This window comes from Pecten maximus, chromosome 15 (assembly GCF_902652985.1).
Source record: "Pecten maximus chromosome 15, xPecMax1.1, whole genome shotgun sequence".
NCBI lineage: Eukaryota > Metazoa > Mollusca > Bivalvia > Pectinida > Pectinidae > Pecten > Pecten maximus.
Genome location: NC_047029.1, coordinates 9,513,993 through 9,532,172, shown reverse-complemented (window position 1 = coordinate 9,532,172; position 18,180 = coordinate 9,513,993). Strand labels below are relative to the sequence as shown.

The following is an 18,180-nucleotide window of genomic DNA, read 5'->3' as shown; positions in this document are numbered from 1 at the left end:
TGTGTCACGGAAGCGGAAACTACGTTTATTATGAAGGAATACAAAATAGATAATATAAAAGTTTTATTTCGTATTTTGGAAAATGAATCAAATGTAACATGATTTATTTCATGTTTATTAACTTTGATCGTATAAAACAATAATTTAAATATTTAATAAATCTTCGGCGGGCACCTGCTACTTCCGGTACTTTCCATATATGGAAATTGTCGGAGTATCCACTGGTAACTCGGTAGTTTACACTATGTCGGAAACTTGTGTGCTCTCCACCTGTACAATGTGATATGTCAACCCTTTAAATCAATGGTAATATTCAAGTGACGGTAGCGGTATTGTATACATACTAAAATGACTGAGGTAGTGGCAAATGGGCCAGTTTTGGCTGATTCAACATTTAGGACCAGACCTAATTTTTCTAGTTATTTGTATGTAGATGCTAATGCAGGTGGCAATGCTGTACAGCAGATAGAAACACATCGTAGAGCTCGGCATATGAAGTTTCCCACTCTCACAGGTAGGGGAGATGTTGATTCTTTTACAACAAATGTGAAAACTGACATTGGTTACAAGAAGTGGAATGATGAAGGGGATTTTCGGTCCAGTGCTCCTTATAGGGACTATGACAACATTGTGGACCCTGTATCAGGGTTTGTCAGTGCTGGTGGTGATGTTGATAGGAACACTGGGCGTAAAAAGATTAACTCCCTAGTACAATTGAATGAAACACCCCAGGCTGTACCCCCTCAGGAAAAGAATTCAGATCGGAAGAAGGAACAGAAGGCCCCACCAGAACTGAGACGATCAAATACGTACGAGCCAGGTGCCCCATCTATGTGGAATAGTCGTAGTGTTTCTGACATCTGGATCAGATCACAGTTGGGAGGTAAACATTTATAGTAGCCTTTGCTGACAAGTATATTAGTATCTAGCCCGAGTTTCCTCATGCCAGAGGAAACTCAGACTAAGCCTAATTAAGACTAAATATAGCCTAAGTTTGCTGTGGCCCTGACACCATGTCTAGTGCTATAGGTGTCAGGGCCAGAGGAAACTTGGGCTAATTAGTATTATACGCCTATGAAATTATTTTCCTGTTGTATATGATATGTGATCTGCATAATTTTCTGCTCTGCATTGTTACGACTAATTTAAGATGCACTCCAGTAATTAAGTTTTCACACAAGTAAGATTGTGATCAAGTGTTGCCAGTAATTTATGTCGCACATGAGTAAGTTTATTATACATGTTACCAGTAATTATTAAGGTTACACACCAGTAAGTTTTTTTATCAGGGGCCTGTTCGTTTATGCGGACAAATTGGTTCGTCAGTTTTTAAATGTAATATTTCAAACATATATCTTGATGGTCCTGCAAATGTTAATACAGGCCTTGTGAGTCTTTGTCAAGGCTTGTCTGAAAATCACCAGGTCTGGCTTTATTTCATAAACGAACAACATCAGTCTAACTGGTCTGTCCGTTTGGACCACAAAAGCGAAAACGGCCCAGTGTTGCCAGTAGTTAATTAGGTTACATACCAGTAAGAGTGTGATCAAGTTTGTCAGTAATTTAGGTTGCACACCAGTAAATATTATGATCAAGTGTTGCCAGTAATTAAAGTTACACCCCAGTAAGATTGTGATCAAGTTTGTCAGTAATTTAGGTTGCACACCAGTAAATATTATGATCAAGTGTTGGCAGTAATTAAAGTTACACCCCAGTAAGATTGTGATCAAGTTTGTCAGTAATTTAGGTTGCACACCAGTAAATATTATGATCAAGTGTTGCCAGTAATTAAAGTTACACCCCAGTAAGATTGTGATCAAGTTTGTCAGTAATTTAGGTTGCACACCAGTAAATATTATGATCAAGTGTTGGCAGTAATTAAAGTTACACCCCAGTAAGATTGTGATCAAGTTTGTCAGTAATTTAGGTTGCACACCAGTAAATATTATGATCAAGTGTTGCCAGCAGTTAAGGTTACATACCAGTAAGATTGTGATCAAGTTTGTCAGTAATTTAGGTTGCACACCAGTAAATATTATGATCAAGTGTTGGCAGTAATTAAAGTTACATTCCAGTAAGATTGTGATCAAGTTTTGCCAGTAATCTAGGTTGCACACCAGTAAGATTGTGATCAAGTTTTGCCAGTAGTTAAGGTTCCTGTACCAATTTAGGTGTTTTGATTGGTAATTGTAAGATTGGCTCTCAGTTCAAAATCCATGTTCCTCAAAACATTTCATTCAATATGAAGAAGATTTAACAAGTCACATGTTAGCACAAAGTATTTTATGTATATCAAGACAACTGCCCCATATGGTTGATCATCACAATGAAGTCTTCCTTTAACAAACACTACAGTAAATAATGGAATAGCTGTTATGTTGTTGGTTAGCCCTAATTTGTATGATAAGCTATTTGTTGATTTGTTAAAGATATCATTAAAGATCCTGAACCAGAGAGCTGTATCAGTTTACACACTTGTAAGCTTAATGATCTGACAGAGCAATTTTGAGTGATCGTAGTCATTTGAAAAATTTCTCAAAAGGAACGTATTGTTCATTGCTTAAATTTGCATACATATGCAGTAAAATTACACAGGGTAGACTTTTCAACTGAGTATTGATAATTTGCAGTAATCCGGAGCATTAGTAATGCACTGGTTTACACTAGTCTGATAATAAGAGCTGGAAGATATAGACTATCAGGAATTTGAGATATATATATGGGAATAGATCATGATTAAAAATGTAAAAAAAAATAATAATAATATCCTGATGTTAAAAAAAAAATCAAAACCTGAATGTCGATATTGACAACCTTTAATGTTAGGTTAACAAAGCGGACAAAACAGACAATCATTAAATACATGTTATCGTTAGTTTACACCAAGAGGTGGCATTTAATTGTGGACAATAAACCCATTCCTTGTATAGATTTGGGCGATATAGGGCATGGAAACAAAGAAACTACCATCAAGATCATCTGTACAGTTTAATTATTGTCTCATGTATGATAACCAGTCATGTGTTTTTAACACAAATCAAAGATATGTAGAGGCTATCTACCTCCAGTATAGTGTACTTAATTAAACCCAATGTTAATTTTAGATATATTTGCATGTTGAATCTCAAAGGAAGATAATTTTACCAGTATGAAGTTTTTTTTCCTTTTGTATTTTGATCAAATGAAAGATATAAATCATAATGAAAAAAAATATGAAGCCGAGTTTTTAGATTTCAAGTTCAGACTAGCAGATTGTATTTTATGTTTGGTTTAATTCTGATATTGTTTATTTTTAAAAACAAAATTGTTAATGATTTGTAATAATTTTAATCGAAAACTTAAAGACAGAAGGAAAAATGAATTGCCTCCAACCTCCCCATGCCACCACACAATTAGCCACCCTACCTTGAGTTAAAACAAGAGAATTAAATCTAGAATTAGCAATATGTAGCTGGCTACCATAAAAAAGGTATATTGGTAGTTATAGACTTGTAAGGTAGTGTTGAGCCATCTTCAGAACTTTAATTAAGTCTCAGTTGGTGATCACTAATTGTCAGTAATGACAGCTGATATTACAAACCGACAACTTGGCAGATCCGTTTGGCATTGATATTACATTACCTGTGATCATGAGGTGTAAGTGACCTGATAGCAGTTTAATATACATTGCAGTTATATACACTTCAGGTTTGATTGGGAGATTGATGTTAAATCTTTAAAATATTATCTATATTTTCTGTTTTGTATAAAATGTATCGTTTTTTGTTTTTTTTGTAAATAAATCAAAACAATTATTCTCATGAAGTTTTCATGCTTGCAAGCTCCTATAGAATAATAGATTTGAATAAGTTAAATTAATAATTTTGATTGTTGTAAAATTTTTCCCAGTTGATTTTATTACATGTACTTGAACACTTAACAGAATCATACATATATACATGTATACATGTACTTAAACAGACACATGCATGATACAAACACAGTATACTATATACACTGTATATTGTCACATGTATATTGAAAATTATTATTAAATCTGCAAAGCCCCACACAGAGTGACAGTCCCTATCTATCTTCTAGTATAGTACGTGCCAATTGCTGTTAATGTTAGAATTTCATTTTCTGTATTTTTATTCCTGATTGGTGCGGCCCCTATAATTATATATATAAGTTTGCACCATTTTGACATCTCCATGGACATGCAGAGATCTGATAACTGCTCTCTTTTTTTTCTAATGTAAATTGAAACTGTTCTTAATTCAGAGGAATAAAAGTAATGTACAAAACCTGGCTTAAGGATATTCCTAATAACTTTCCTTATGGATGAATTAACACCTGATTCAGATGTTGTCGTAGTGACCGTAGATTTACCAGCTGGGTGGTGGTGGACAATTCACTGGTCAAATACATTGTCACTAACTGGAATGTTTTGTATGATTTAGAAAATCCTGAGATTACCAACAGAATAAATTAAATCCTATAAACTTTTGTGTATTGTGCCAACGTTGACAATAATGTACTTAAAATCTCCTTTACATATAGTTCTACTTCTAAATCTAATTTATACACAGTGGTTTGAGCAGGTCCACTCTATAGTGGTCTACAAACACTTATCCACGGCCATTGTGTTAAGTACATAAATCATTAATACTACCCCTATTTCATGTAGAAATCTGCGTTACCTAATATACTGAACATATTATACTGTCTTCTGACATATACTGCCTGATGTTTGAATAATATACTATGATATACATAACAAGGAGGGAAGAGAGTACTGACTATCGGAACTGACTTCTTACAGCTATTTTCACGCCTCTAAATTGTAGACTTTTTTTACTTTTAAGGAGAAATTACATACGTTAACACAAATGGGTAGGGAGTTGAGAATCAGATACCGAAATCCCCCCCCCCCCAAAAAAATAAAGCCAGAATCTGAGCTATTTAAAATATGGAGATATTGGGGGAAAGTTTGCTCATGGCTTTGGAGATGAATCTATTTCTCCATGAGATTTAATCTCAGGAATCTTCTTCTCCTGGGAAACTAATAATCAACTACAAATGTAGTCAATTCCAGAGGAAGACTAAGATATTGCAAAATGAAATCTTAAAACAACTTATTAGGATAGAAAACTTCACAGTAAATATTGTACATTAAGAGGGTTAGGGACTGAACAGACTCAAGTTTGTTCAAATAAATGATAAAATCCAATATCTATGATTACACTCGGCTATCGTACTGTTTACAGCTTTACAAACATAATAAAATGAGCTAACACAGTAAAAGTAACGCGTCTTGGTCAGCAGCGCCTGTGTTGACCTCTGTCTTCACCAATGGCTAAAATCGTTAACCTTTGGGCCAGTGGCTTGACCTTAGGCCATGGCCGATGTCTCATGCTATTATGGTTTCTTGGCCTCAGAGCCAGGTTAACCTCCAGGCCAGTGGCTATATTATTATGTGGACCAATGACTATGTTGACCTCTGAGTAAAGTTGACCTCTAGGCCAGTGGCTATGTTGACCTCTGCGCCAGGTTAACCTCTAGGCCAGTGCACATGGCTATATATTATTATGTGGACCATGACTATGTTGACCTCTAGGCCATTGGCTATATTATCATGTGGACCAAGGACTATGTTGACCTCTGAGCCAAGTTGACCTCTAGGCCGTAGCTATGTTGGCCTCTGAGCATGTGATCATGACTTTAATGTTTCTAAGTGAACTAGTGGCTATCTTGTCCTCTGAGCCAGTGGCTATATTGACCTTAAGGCCAGTGCCCATGATATTGTAGACCAATGACAATGTTGACCTCTGGTAAGGTTGATGTTTAGGTCAATTCGGAGTTGAATTGAAATATCTAGACCTTATTTGTAATGCATCACATTTTCATTTTGATAAAGACCGCTTGGAGTTTGAAGATGAAATTTACTTTGCTGCTTGCTTGTTCAAGCTTGAGTTGATAGTTTTCATTTATATATATATACAACTATTTCCTTAAATTTCTTGCAGGTTGGACCAGTGATTATGACCCGAGACAACCTGCCCCAGAAATGAGTAAATGGAGGTCAAAGGTAAGTTCTGTTCAATACAGGCAGAAAGATTAGCATATATGGTTAAAATATATAGTATAACAGTCATCATCTCATTTAGAGATGGTATTTTACTATACATGTCATCAAGAGGTTAGGAGTTTGGACTATCCTGTAATTGTATGACATTAATAGGTGGGAATGATTAGTAAGAGATGGGACTGATTAGTAAGAGATTGGACTTATCAGTAAGAGATAATACTGATCAGTAAGAGATAGGACTGATCAGTAAGAGATTGGACTTATCAGTAAGAGATAATACTGATCAGTAAGAGATGGGACTGATCATTAAGAGATATGACTGATTAGTAAGAGATCGGACTGATCATAAAGAGATTGGACTGATCAGTAAGAGATTGGACTGATCAGTAAGAGATAGGACTGATCATTAAGAGATGGGACTGATCAGTAAGAGATGGGACTGGTCAGTAAGAGATAACAGGGTTTAATCTAGAATTTAGGGGAAACTACCCTTTTTGGACCACAGAGGGAAATCGGTTCTGAAAAGGGGAAATTTAAAAATCACAAAGTTTCAGGTTTTTGCTTTAAAAACACATTTTCCAAGTAAAAACAGTAAATGGTTAATTAGGAAAGCAAATCTGGAGTAATTGGGAATATTATTGCCATAAAAATGAGGAAAAATACAATATTTCAGTGAATTTAACCGAAGTCAGAGGGGAAAAATGGAACAAAATCCTGAGGGGAAACTACCCATAAACGGTAGACAGTAAAAATCCCTAGATTGATCCCTGAATAAGACTGATCAGTAAGAGAATGGACTGATCAGTAAGAGATGGGACTGATCATAAAGAGATTGGACTGATCAGTAAGAGAATGGACTGATCATAAACAGATAGGACTGATCATAAAGAGATAGGACTGATCAGTAAGAGATGGGACTGATCATAAAGAGATTGGACTGATCAGTAAGAGATAGCACTGATCAGTAAGAGATTGGACTGATCAGTAAGAAATGGGACTGACCAGTAGGAGATATGACTGATTAGTAAGAGATAGGACTGACCAGTAGGAGATAGGGCTGATCAGTAAGAGATAGGACTGATTAGTAAGAGATAGGACTGATCATAAAGAGATTGGACTGATCAGTAAGAGATAATACTGATCATTTAGAGATAGGACTGATCAGTAAGAGATAGGACTGATCAGTAAGAGATAGGACTGATCATTTAGAGATGGGACTGATCAGTAAGAGATTGGACTGATCAGTAAGAGATAGGACTGATCAGTAAGAGATAGGACTGATCAGTAAGAGATAGGACTGACCAGTAGGAGATAGGACTGATCAGTAAGAGATAGGACTGATCAGTAAGAGATAGGACTGATCAGTAAGAGATTGGACTGATCAGTAAGAGATAGGACTGATCAGTAAGAGATAGGACTGATCATTTAGAGATGGGACTGATCAGTAAGAGATTGGACTGATCAGTAAGAGATAGGACTGATCAGTAAGAGATAGGACTGACCAGTAGGAGATAGGACTGATCAGTAAGAGATAGGACTGATCAGTAAGAGATAGGACTGATCAGTAAGAGATTGGACTGATCAGTAAGAGATAGGACTGATCAGTAAGAGATAGGACTGATCAATAAGAGATTGGACTGGTCAGTAAGAGATATGACTGGTCAGTAAGAGATGGGACTGATCATAAAGAGATTGGACTGATCAGTAAGAGATACGACTGATCAGTAAGAGATAGGACTGATCAGTAAGAGATATGACTGATTAGTAAGAGATAGGACTGATCAGTAAGAGATAGGACTGATCATTAAGAGATAGGACTGATCATTAAGAGATTGGACTGATCAGTAAGAGATGGGACTGATCAGTAAGAGATATGACTGATTAGTAAGAGATAGGACTGATCAGTAAGAGATAGGACTGATCATTAAGAGATATGACTGATTAGTAAGAGATAGGACTGATCATAAAGAGATTGGACTGATCAGTAAGAGATAGGACTGATCAGTAAGAGATAGGACTGATCAGTAAGAGATAGGACTGATCAGTAAGAGATTGGACTGATCAGTAAAAGATGGGACTGATCAGTAAGAGATTGGACTGATCAGTAAGAGATAGGACTGATCAGTAAGAGATGGGACTGATCAGTAAGAGATTGGACTGATCAGTAAGAGATAGGACTGATCAGTAAGAGATAGGACTGATCAATAAGAGATAGGACTGATCAGTAAGAGATAGGACTGATCAGTAAGAGATAGGACTGATCAATAAGAGATAGGACTGATCATTTAGAGATGGGACTGATTAGTAAGAGATAGGACTGATTAGTTAGAGATCGGACTGATCAGTAAGAGATTGGACTGATTAGTAAGAGATGGGACTGATCATAAAGAGATTGGACTGATCAGTAAGAGATAGGACTGATCAGTAAGAGATAGGACTATTCAGTAAGACATAGGACTGATCAGTAAGAGATAGGACTGATCAGTAAGAGATAGGACTGATCAGTAAGAGATTGGACTGGTCATTAAGAGATAGGACGGATCAGTAAGAGATAGGACTGATCAGTAAGAGATTGGACTGATCAGTAAGAGATAATACTGATCATTTAGAGATGGGACTGATTAGTAAGAGATAGGACTGATTAGTTAGAGATCGGACTGATCAGTAAGAGACTGGACTGATTAGTAAGAGATGGGACTGATCATAAATAGATTGGACTGATCAGTAAGAGATAGGACTGATCAGTAAGAGATAGGACTGATCAGTAAGAGATTGGACTGATCAGTAAGAGATAATACTGATCATTTAGAGATGGGACTGATTAGTAAGAGATAGGACTGATTAGTTAGAGATCGGACTGATCAGTAAGAGATTGGACTGATTAGTAAGAGATGGGACTGATCATAAATAGATTGGACTGATCAGTAAGAGATAGGACTGATCAGTAAGAGATATGACTGATTAGTTAGAGATCGGACTGATCAGTAAGAGATTGGACTGATTAGTAAGAGATGGGACTGATCATAAAGAGATTGGACTGATCAGTAGGAGATAGGACTGATCATTTAGAGATAGGACTGACCAGTAAGAGATATGACTGATTAGTAAGAGATCGGACTGATCATAAAGAGATATGACTGATCAGTAAGAGATAGGACTTCCCTATAATTCTGACAATAAGAAATAGGACAGTCTGATCAATAAGAGGTAGGATAGATAATTAAGAGATGGAACTTATTTTCACCAGTAACTATTGGGCTGTTCACAGTTTTGCATCGTGCCTCCAATACCAAAGGAGCGTGGTCCACTTGAGAGTATACCTGAGGTAGACAGTGTGGAGTGGCCATGTCACATTATTTGTCCATGTCTTAGTTGACAAAAGACCTTAATTTCAGAAATGTCGCTTTGTATTCATTAATATTGTTAAATATAATATTAGGAATTGTCTCGCATCAAATTATTTTTTAGGCCAAACTGCAACTGCTTCATTGAACGTTTTTCCAGTCTGATAAAATATTGAATTAATCTGTGTATAGCTGAGACACTATATTTTGTATGAGTTTACTTTAAAAGATACAATTCCACATAGTCTACCTGGTATTTTCTTGAATTAAAGGATTGAATGTTGCCAGGCTGTGGAATATTAAATCATCAAAAGTCATCTCAATCACTCATTTCTGCCTTCAAAATAGGGGCTGTGGTGGCCGAGTGGTTAAGGTGTCCCGACACTTTATCACTAGCCCTCCACCTCTGGGTTGCGAGTTCGAAACCTACGTGGGGCAGTTGCCAGGTACTGACCGTACTCCGGCTTTCCTCCACCTCCAAAACCTGGCACGTCCTTAAATGACCCTGGCTGTTAATAGGACGTTAAACAAAAACAAAAACAAAACAAAACAAAGCCTTCAAAATATCATTGAAATCTACAAATTGTAGAAAGGTTAGAAGTATAAACGTTCTGAGGCTGTCCTATCTCAAATGAAGTAATTTCTACTTATTACTTCATTATCACAATCACCAGTACTTTTCTGAAATTCTGGTCTTGATGTTCGACTATATCACTGTAAACAAATGTGCAGCACACTGTGTCAACCCTGTATTGGTTTTTACGTTGTTGTCAAGGTTTGTAGTTCAGCAGAATCAGGCACTTTTAAACTACCCAGGTATTAACTTATCATCTACAGAGAGAATCGGGCACTTTTAAAACAATTAACAAATCATCTGTGATAATTAATGATCTGTGATATCCAATTTGTTGTATTTTTGTAATAATTATGTAACATTTGAATTTTTATTTGTGAATTATATTGTTAGAATAAAATAAATATTTAACCTTGAAAATGTCATTCAACTGAATTTTTTTTTTTTTTTTTTTAAATCACCAATTCTGGGCCCGTAAAACTGTATTGTTAAACATCCGGGATGGCTATGTATATGGGCCTGATGATATACAGGAACTCTCATGTTGATTGGCATAAGTTTCAGAAAGCTCATTTATTCAATCCATGGAACTATTTGACATATTGTTCCATCATCAGCGTTATCTAATACTTAATTGAAAATCAAGTATTGGATAAAATTCAGTTTCATTTCATTATTTATATCGGCAGATTGAATTTCCGTCGATTTTTATTTAGACAGATATATGAGTATCAGGAAGTTTTATTGTCATCTTATTGTATCAGATGATGAACTATTATTAATGAATGTGTCATTGATTTACGAATTTTAGTCTGCCTTTGTGCCGAAGCCTCCATCAGAACAGAGTCGTGATGGACGGGACCATCTGGCAATGAAGTATAAGTACGGCACATCCACACAAAAGTGAGTGTACAAGTTTACAAAGATAAAGTGAATCATGTAACATATGTAACATAGTTACCCACATAACAATACCCCTATTACTGTATATTCCAAGTACAATGTACATTATAGTGCCGTATTCAACTAAATCAACACACCTGCCTCTATACAAGCAAACCCCAACCTTTTTCAGGAAAAGATGATACGTTGCTAATTATAAATATAAAAACTCACTTACCTCACTGATCTGCAAAGTCAATCTTTATGGAGTCTTTTAACCAAGAATTCCATATATTTTTTCACTACATAATTGTATGTAAATGAAAAAAGTTGATATTTTTTCCAGCCCAAATTCACAAAAAAAAAATCCATGTAGGTGGTAATTAAGCCCAACCCTTTTGTGTTTTTTATAAGCACACAATGTACTTATTATGCTGCATATGGTAATTGATATGTACAGTAGTAACATAGTATACGGCTTGGAGTTTGATATACAGTCAAATTTCGTAACATCGAAATCTGATGACTTGAAGACCCTGCTAAAATATACATGTATTACAAAATAAATATGATACAATGTTATTTAAGCATTCAAATGCAAGGCTCTTTTTTTTATAGTCAATATTAATGACTAAGCCTTGCTGAAGCAAACAATATTGGCAGCTAGAACAGTTTTTTTTATATTGACCGACAAAGCAGTAACTGTCATTTGTCATTTACTGTCATATTAAATAAAATTAAAAAAATTTATGCCAAAATTTAATAAATGGTTTTGGTACGTTGCTTCTATCGATATGAAGATTTTTGGAGCAAAGATGACCAACTGAGGCTGGTATTGGTATCAACCGAGGTTGATACTGGTTATCTTCACTCCATAAATCATCATAGCTATAATTGTCATATTTGTATTATATACATTTCTGAAAACCATTAGTTAAACTGTTTGGAGGACTTTTGCTGAGATGATTTGTGTGTCGTAGGTCTTTTGAGGAAGTACCATGGGACAACATGCTCCACCCCAAACAATGGGCACCTGTCTCAACCATAGAGGATAGGCCGGACATGATATCACAAACCTACACGCTCAAACGTTACGACCCAGCAGCTCAGGAATGGCAGGTAAATAGTGACTGTATTCAGACTCAAATCAAGCTTGTAGGATCAATGTATAAAATAAAAAAACAGGCCAATAATTGAATTGAAATTAATTTTACAATAAAAAGATTGAATAAGAAAGCATTAGCTTGATCGTGGCTACTTTTCATTTTCGATGAAGTCTGTTTCTGCTGTGGGTGGTAGGCTGCTGCACGCTGATGTTATATACCCAAAAAACTGTCTTGACCTCCTTTAGCCAACAAACTTAACTGGTTACATGTCACAAGATACAGAATTACTTTTACATATAAAATAATTCACTATATAATAAATATAGCTTCAGCATTGGTCAAATAGGCAAACATTGTATTTTAATTGTTCTTTTGTCTCCTTGTATGTTATGACAAGCTTCTGTGCTTCGTGTATGTTATATACATCATGTACCAAATGTTTATACAGAGTACCGGGCGCTCCTGGGACTGGTTCCAGAAAAGACAAGGCTACTACAAGAATCAACCAATTGTCTTGTAAGTATTTTTGATTTAATGGATTTACAACCAATGATCAGTACATGTATATCAGTTCGCCAATAGTTGACAGGCTTAAACTTCCTTTAAGTAAGAAATAACCTCTATTTTGTTTTATGGTCCAACAACAATTAGACAATAATTCCAAAATTCAGCAACAAATAAAAAACATAAAACAATGTTCTGTAGTTAATATATGAATATTTTTGATAGAAAATAATTTAAATATATATCTTTACTTACAGCTGTAGTTCTAACCCACGTGCTCAACAGATCCCAAATTATGGGTAAGTATTACATATTTATTGTGGCATCTGAGATAAACAATATTTCCTGGTTTCTGCTCGTTATCCACTTATATACTAGAAGGATGTTAATTGCAGAAGAGATTTGCACAAAGTATTATTAATATCGATCTGGACTCGTATCTACCCAAGGTATTGAATTGATATCCACCTGTAACAGAGTCAGTTTTATTGAAGGATTACATTGTCTACCTTTACAATATTTTAACAGTTTAATTATGTTCTATGTTTTCAGTGGCTCGATAGGAGCGGACAACCTAGATGAAATCGACAATGCTCAAGAACCGTTTAACCCTTACACTGTGAAGAGGGTTCCCATTCCCCGCTACAGCGAAACAGGACAGTGAGTCTCTAGAAACTAATTTCATATTTTACTATGACCATTTCAAAATTAACCCTTTCAACAGTAAGAAACTTAAATGGCCTTTCATTCATCATTTGAAATCCAATGTGGTCTGTAGAGGTGAAAGGGTTAACATGGAAATTGCCAGAAAATAATTTTTATCTCTGTCAACAATATTTTAGAAGTAAGAGAGTGATTAATTTTCTCGAGGCAAAATAATTTTTCTCTCTCAACAATATTTTAGAAGTAAGAGAATGATTAATTTTCTCCAGGCAAAATTATTTTTCTCTCTCAACAATATTTTAGAAGTAAGAGAGTAATTGATATTCTCAATGTAAACTTTCATGATTCTATTTCTTTTCTTTCTCCACAGCCGACCAAACATTCCTGGTTATAAAGGTTGTACACTATGGAGAGGTGTATATGCCCCAGCTCATCAAAAGTCACAGGCTACGACTGCCATCACCCACAAGTAAGTAAAATCTACAACTACAAATGCCACTGGCAGATCCAGAAGGAGTTTGGCTTTTCTCTTTTTAGATTCGAGCATGGTAAACTATATGTCACAAATAGATATTACCAAGTCAAACTGTAACTCCTCTCCTCTCTTGGCAGAGTCCTGTATTAAATGTTGAACCCCCAACCCCTTAGTAAAGTTCTGGAGCCACTTATCAAATAACGACAGGGTCAAAATTTGACATTCATATTTTTTCATTCTTGTTTGCTATTCTTCATTCCTTAGTTATTCTAACGTGATGTTTGTTGTTTGCGAGACTGCTTCATTGTATGTATCTACTTTGTATTCATAAGCAAGTATGGACTAGGGCAAACTGAAATACAAAGTAGATACATACAATGAAGCAGTATCGCTAACAACAAACTAGAATGAAATATAAGCATTAGGAATTAGGAATAGCCTGTAAGAATAAGAAATTAGGAATTGGACTTAAACATAAGCATTAGGAATGAAAAAAAGCAAACAATAAAAAAAAATAAGCAGTTCGAATTTTGACCATGTCGGCATTCCATATGCACTGCCATCAACCCTAAAATAAACAGAACGTTCAACGTTTACTTGGCTGCAGGCCATTAATGGCATGCTATCCAGATATGCCATTACTTGTGTTTTAGATTTTATTTTTTATCTACAGTGTATACATGTATATACATATGTACATATATAATTTCAGAGTTTTTCCTTTATATCAAATGGACACTTTTGATCACATCAAAAGAGAAACAAATCTGAATTAATTAAGATGATAAAACCAAATTTGAATAACACTTATTACATTATACTTTTGGATGCATCCATTTTATGTAGTGGTAATTTAAGTCAGTCTTCGTTTTATGATGTCATTATTGTTTTGATGTCATACTAATTATGACGTCATATAAGTCTTCAAAAAAATTAAATAGTCTGAAGAGCTCCCATGATGGAGCGAAAGTGCTAATTTGTGCCTGTGTCCGTTTTTTACTATTCTTCCACAAGTTATATACATGTATTTACATATTAAATGTATTAAATTGACACTGTTTTTATTATTTATTTACTTACATATTCATATTTGTATGTATGTTTCAAATATATAAAGTTGACACTTTTTCTTTTTTCAGGTCTTTACCCATCTCCCCAAATACTTCCGAACACAAGAAGGACTCGAAGATGTCCAGGATGGTTACAACTGTTCCACCATGTAATCCCTTCAACCAGATTAACAAACTTGAGGAAATCATCGCCACCAATAAATCTGTGGCATAGAAGCATATTTATCCCAGTATATCGCTCTTCTGGGTGGGGATGAAATCTGATATTTCTTTTGTCCATAATGACACTAGTTTTGAATTCAATTTTCAGAGCATTCATTTCACAGTCTTAAGATATTACTGTCCCGGCTGCGTTAAAAAGTGAAATTTGAATTCTTTCAATTAGGGGTTTTAAATCTTTATTGATGTGAATATGACTTCCATCACAACTACTTGGAATTACATCAAAGGCTACTGGATTTGTAAGGTGATATGAATGTATGAGTTGATGTCAGAATCTAATCATTTTCTAAATGTTTTTTTTTATTTTTTCAATATTACTTCCATAATTGTTATGTTTGTCTTGTTAGTTGGAATAGTGTCAGAATCTACCTGTCATGCATGTGTATGGCTATAATGTTTATAATAACATGGTAACTGGAAGAAAAAGTTCTAAGTTACCCTGGGTGACAGTTGATAGCCTTTAGTTACCCTGGGTGACGGTTGATAGCTGTTAGTTACCCTGGGTGACAGTTGATAGCTGTTATTTACCCTGGGTGACAGTTGTTAGATGGTAGTTACCCTGGGTGACTGTTGATAGACGGTATTTACCCTGCTGGGTGACTGTTGGTAGCTGTTAGTTACCGTGGGTGACAGTTGAAAGCTGTTAGTTACCCTTGGTGACTGTTGATAGACAGTAGTTACCCTGGGCGACAGTTGATAGCTGGTACGTTATAGTTACCCTGGGCAACTGTTGGTAGCTGTTAGTTACCCTTGGCGACAGTTGATAGATGGTAGTTACCCTGGGTGACTGTTGATAGCCGGTACTTACTCTGGGTGATGGTTGATAGCTGTTAGTTACTGTGGGTGACTGTTGATAGCCGTTAGTTACCCTGGGCGACTGTTGATAGCTGTTAGTTACCCTGGGCAACTGTTGGTAGCTGTTAGTTACCCTTGGCGACAGTTGATAGATGGTAGTTACCCTGGGTGACTGTGATAGCCGGTAGTTACCCTTGGCGACGGTTGCTAGTCGTTAATTATCCTGGGTGACAGTTGATAGCTATTAGTTACCCTTGGCAACGGTTGCTAGTCGTTGGCTACCGGACTAATTGTTGCTAATCCCTTGCAACCCTATACGACAGTTGCTATTCTTTGGCTACCTCAGCAACTATTGCTAATCCTTTGAAACCCTATACGACAGATGAAAGTCATTAGTTACCTTGGCAACTATTGCTAATCCTTTGCAATTATATACGACATTTGCTAGTCGTTAGCTACTTTGGGCGACAGTTGTTGGTCGTAAGCTACCCAGAGTGATGACTAAAATGTGTCTGGTAGTGTAAGCGATGTAAGGTTGACTTCAGTGCAATGATACCACTGGTCTAAAACAGTATTATTATTGAGTTGGATTATTTTGTTGTTACTGTCATATTGTTACTGTATTTGTCTACTTAACGTCTATGCTATATTAAGCTGAAAGGCATGTGAAAGTATTTCATCATGAATGAATTTTAACCACCGTTGTACCTTTCATCAGAAGTTAATTAGGGTTATGCCTTGCGTTAACTTATCTTTAAAATATATACAAATGAGATGAAAGGACATTATCATAGGAAATGTACTGTTCTGGTGTACAATATTTTGTGACGAAGCTAGTAGAGGCAGTAGGATATTTTAAGTAGAGATAAAGGTTATACAACTTTTTAAAGACTAAGGATATGTTGTAACGAACACAGGTGCTGTATATCCACAATGTCTTTGTCTCAGTTTAGTATTGCTCATCCGGCTGTGATACATTTTTACAATTGTCAGTGTTTTATATATATATATATATATATATATTCCCTTATGTTCCTATTTTCCTCTTATCTTTACACATGATTATGCTTTTGAACTTTTTCATATTATATAATCTGGTTTTATCATTTTATCACCGAGTCAAGATTGATTGCACAAGGTCTAAATAGTTATACATGTATATATATATACCTGATTGAGCTCTGACAAAGACTAATTTATTTTTCCTAGAAACCTTATGTGCGTCGATCGACTTGTTCTCTCTTTTTGATGTTCAAATAAACAAATTTTGCTTTCTATACTGGGTTTTTTTCTTTTTATTCATATTATGTTGTAACAGTGTGAAAAACCTTTTGCAATAAGCAACTATGATTATTTTAGTACGAGGCTGTTTATATTGAATAGCCTATTAGAAAAGGTTACAGGGACGTTTCAAAGTCTTTCAATTTCATCTATAGGTACAAAAAATGTATATTGACAAAGTTTTTTACCTTTAGATAACAAATATATATATATATACCATGTCTATCCATGGCATCCAGTTGACCCTTGACATTTAGCAATTTCAGAAGTCAAATAACCTTTTCTCAGAAATATGAAGGGTCAACACATTATGTCAAATAGACATGCTACTTCAAACTCAAGAGTCAAATTTGATTTTGGAGAGTCAAAAACATACTCTGAAGGGTCTACTGGAAGGCTTGTCTATCGTATATCCAAAATAACAAGGACATTGCAGACTCTTCATTTATAATCCACTTACCTCGATCTTTAATTAGAACGTAATCAGCATGGACAGCATACAACTGGCTGTATGATGATCGTGATTATTTCAGCTTCCCAATTGTTAATTTCCATTTCTAGATAGTAACATACCTGCTTCCCCTACCTCAGTGTTTACATCTTCAAGTTGATTCATTGTTCAATGGCTTATTCCCATCATTACAATTTCCGTGACGGATGTCGACAACTAATTGAGAAATTGACAACACAATGTTTCAGAGATGCTTGTTAATGAAAACCATGGGGGAGTTTATAGTCGATATCATGATTTATTTGGAAATATTTTATTTCCTCATGCAATATGAAGTCAGAAATGTTTGATATTTATTGCTATGCCCATTGGTTCTAGTGTCACCACCATAACTCTTATTTGAGATTGCGACTTAACCTGAATTTGACCTAGATTTATATGAGGTGTGTCGTTGTGACCTAGATTTATATAGCGTGTGTCGTTGACGCGAAATACTCTTACCCTTCCGAAACACCCGGTCTTATTCTCCTCAACGGTCGCCGTGCAAATCTTTACTTTGTTCATATTTCCCCCTCTTTTTATAGCATATGAGTTAGATTTCTTTCTCTCGATATTCTCTGAAAACACATGTAGAAACCCCTAGTTATATACGATATCACGTGAAAGTTGTAAGTTGTCTAAAACCAAACGTGTTCGATATGTAGATGGTAAAGCTCTTTGGCGGTTCTCTGAATGTGGCTAAG

General features: G+C 35.5%; 1 protein-coding gene across 2 annotated transcripts; it reads left to right on the top strand.

Annotated features, from left to right (window-relative positions):
- The first annotated feature begins 224 nt into the window (after positions 1-224).
- On the top strand, positions 225-16,982 carry LOC117343226 (spermatogenesis-associated protein 48-like). 2 transcript variants are annotated; one of them, XM_033905563.1, is made up of 10 exons: positions 225-883; positions 6,009-6,070; positions 9,339-9,395; positions 10,800-10,891; positions 11,851-11,989; positions 12,425-12,492; positions 12,738-12,779; positions 13,033-13,140; positions 13,514-13,612; positions 14,758-16,982. In XM_033905563.1, the coding sequence occupies exons 1-10, from the start codon at positions 349-351 to the stop codon at positions 14,900-14,902; spliced, it is 1,347 nt and encodes a 448-aa protein (XP_033761454.1). In that variant the 5' UTR covers positions 225-348; the 3' UTR covers positions 14,903-16,982. The 2 variants fall into 2 exon arrangements, with proteins under 2 accessions (XP_033761454.1, XP_033761455.1); XM_033905564.1 differs by lacking the exon at positions 9,339-9,395 and having other exon boundaries at positions 226-883.
- The last annotated feature ends 1,198 nt before the right edge of the window (positions 16,983-18,180 follow it).

Bases quoted from the DNA above. Each gene is read 5' to 3' on its own strand.
- LOC117343226 (XM_033905563.1), top strand. From the start codon at position 349: ATGACTGAGGTAGTGGCAAATGGGCCAGTTTTGGCTGATTCAACATTT. The intron at 12,493-12,737 runs GTAAGTATTTTT...CTTTACTTACAG, and splicing joins AAGAATCAACCAATTGTCTT to CTGTAGTTCTAACCCACGTG. The intron at 13,613-14,757 runs GTAAGTAAAATC...TTCTTTTTTCAG, and splicing joins ACGACTGCCATCACCCACAA to GTCTTTACCCATCTCCCCAA.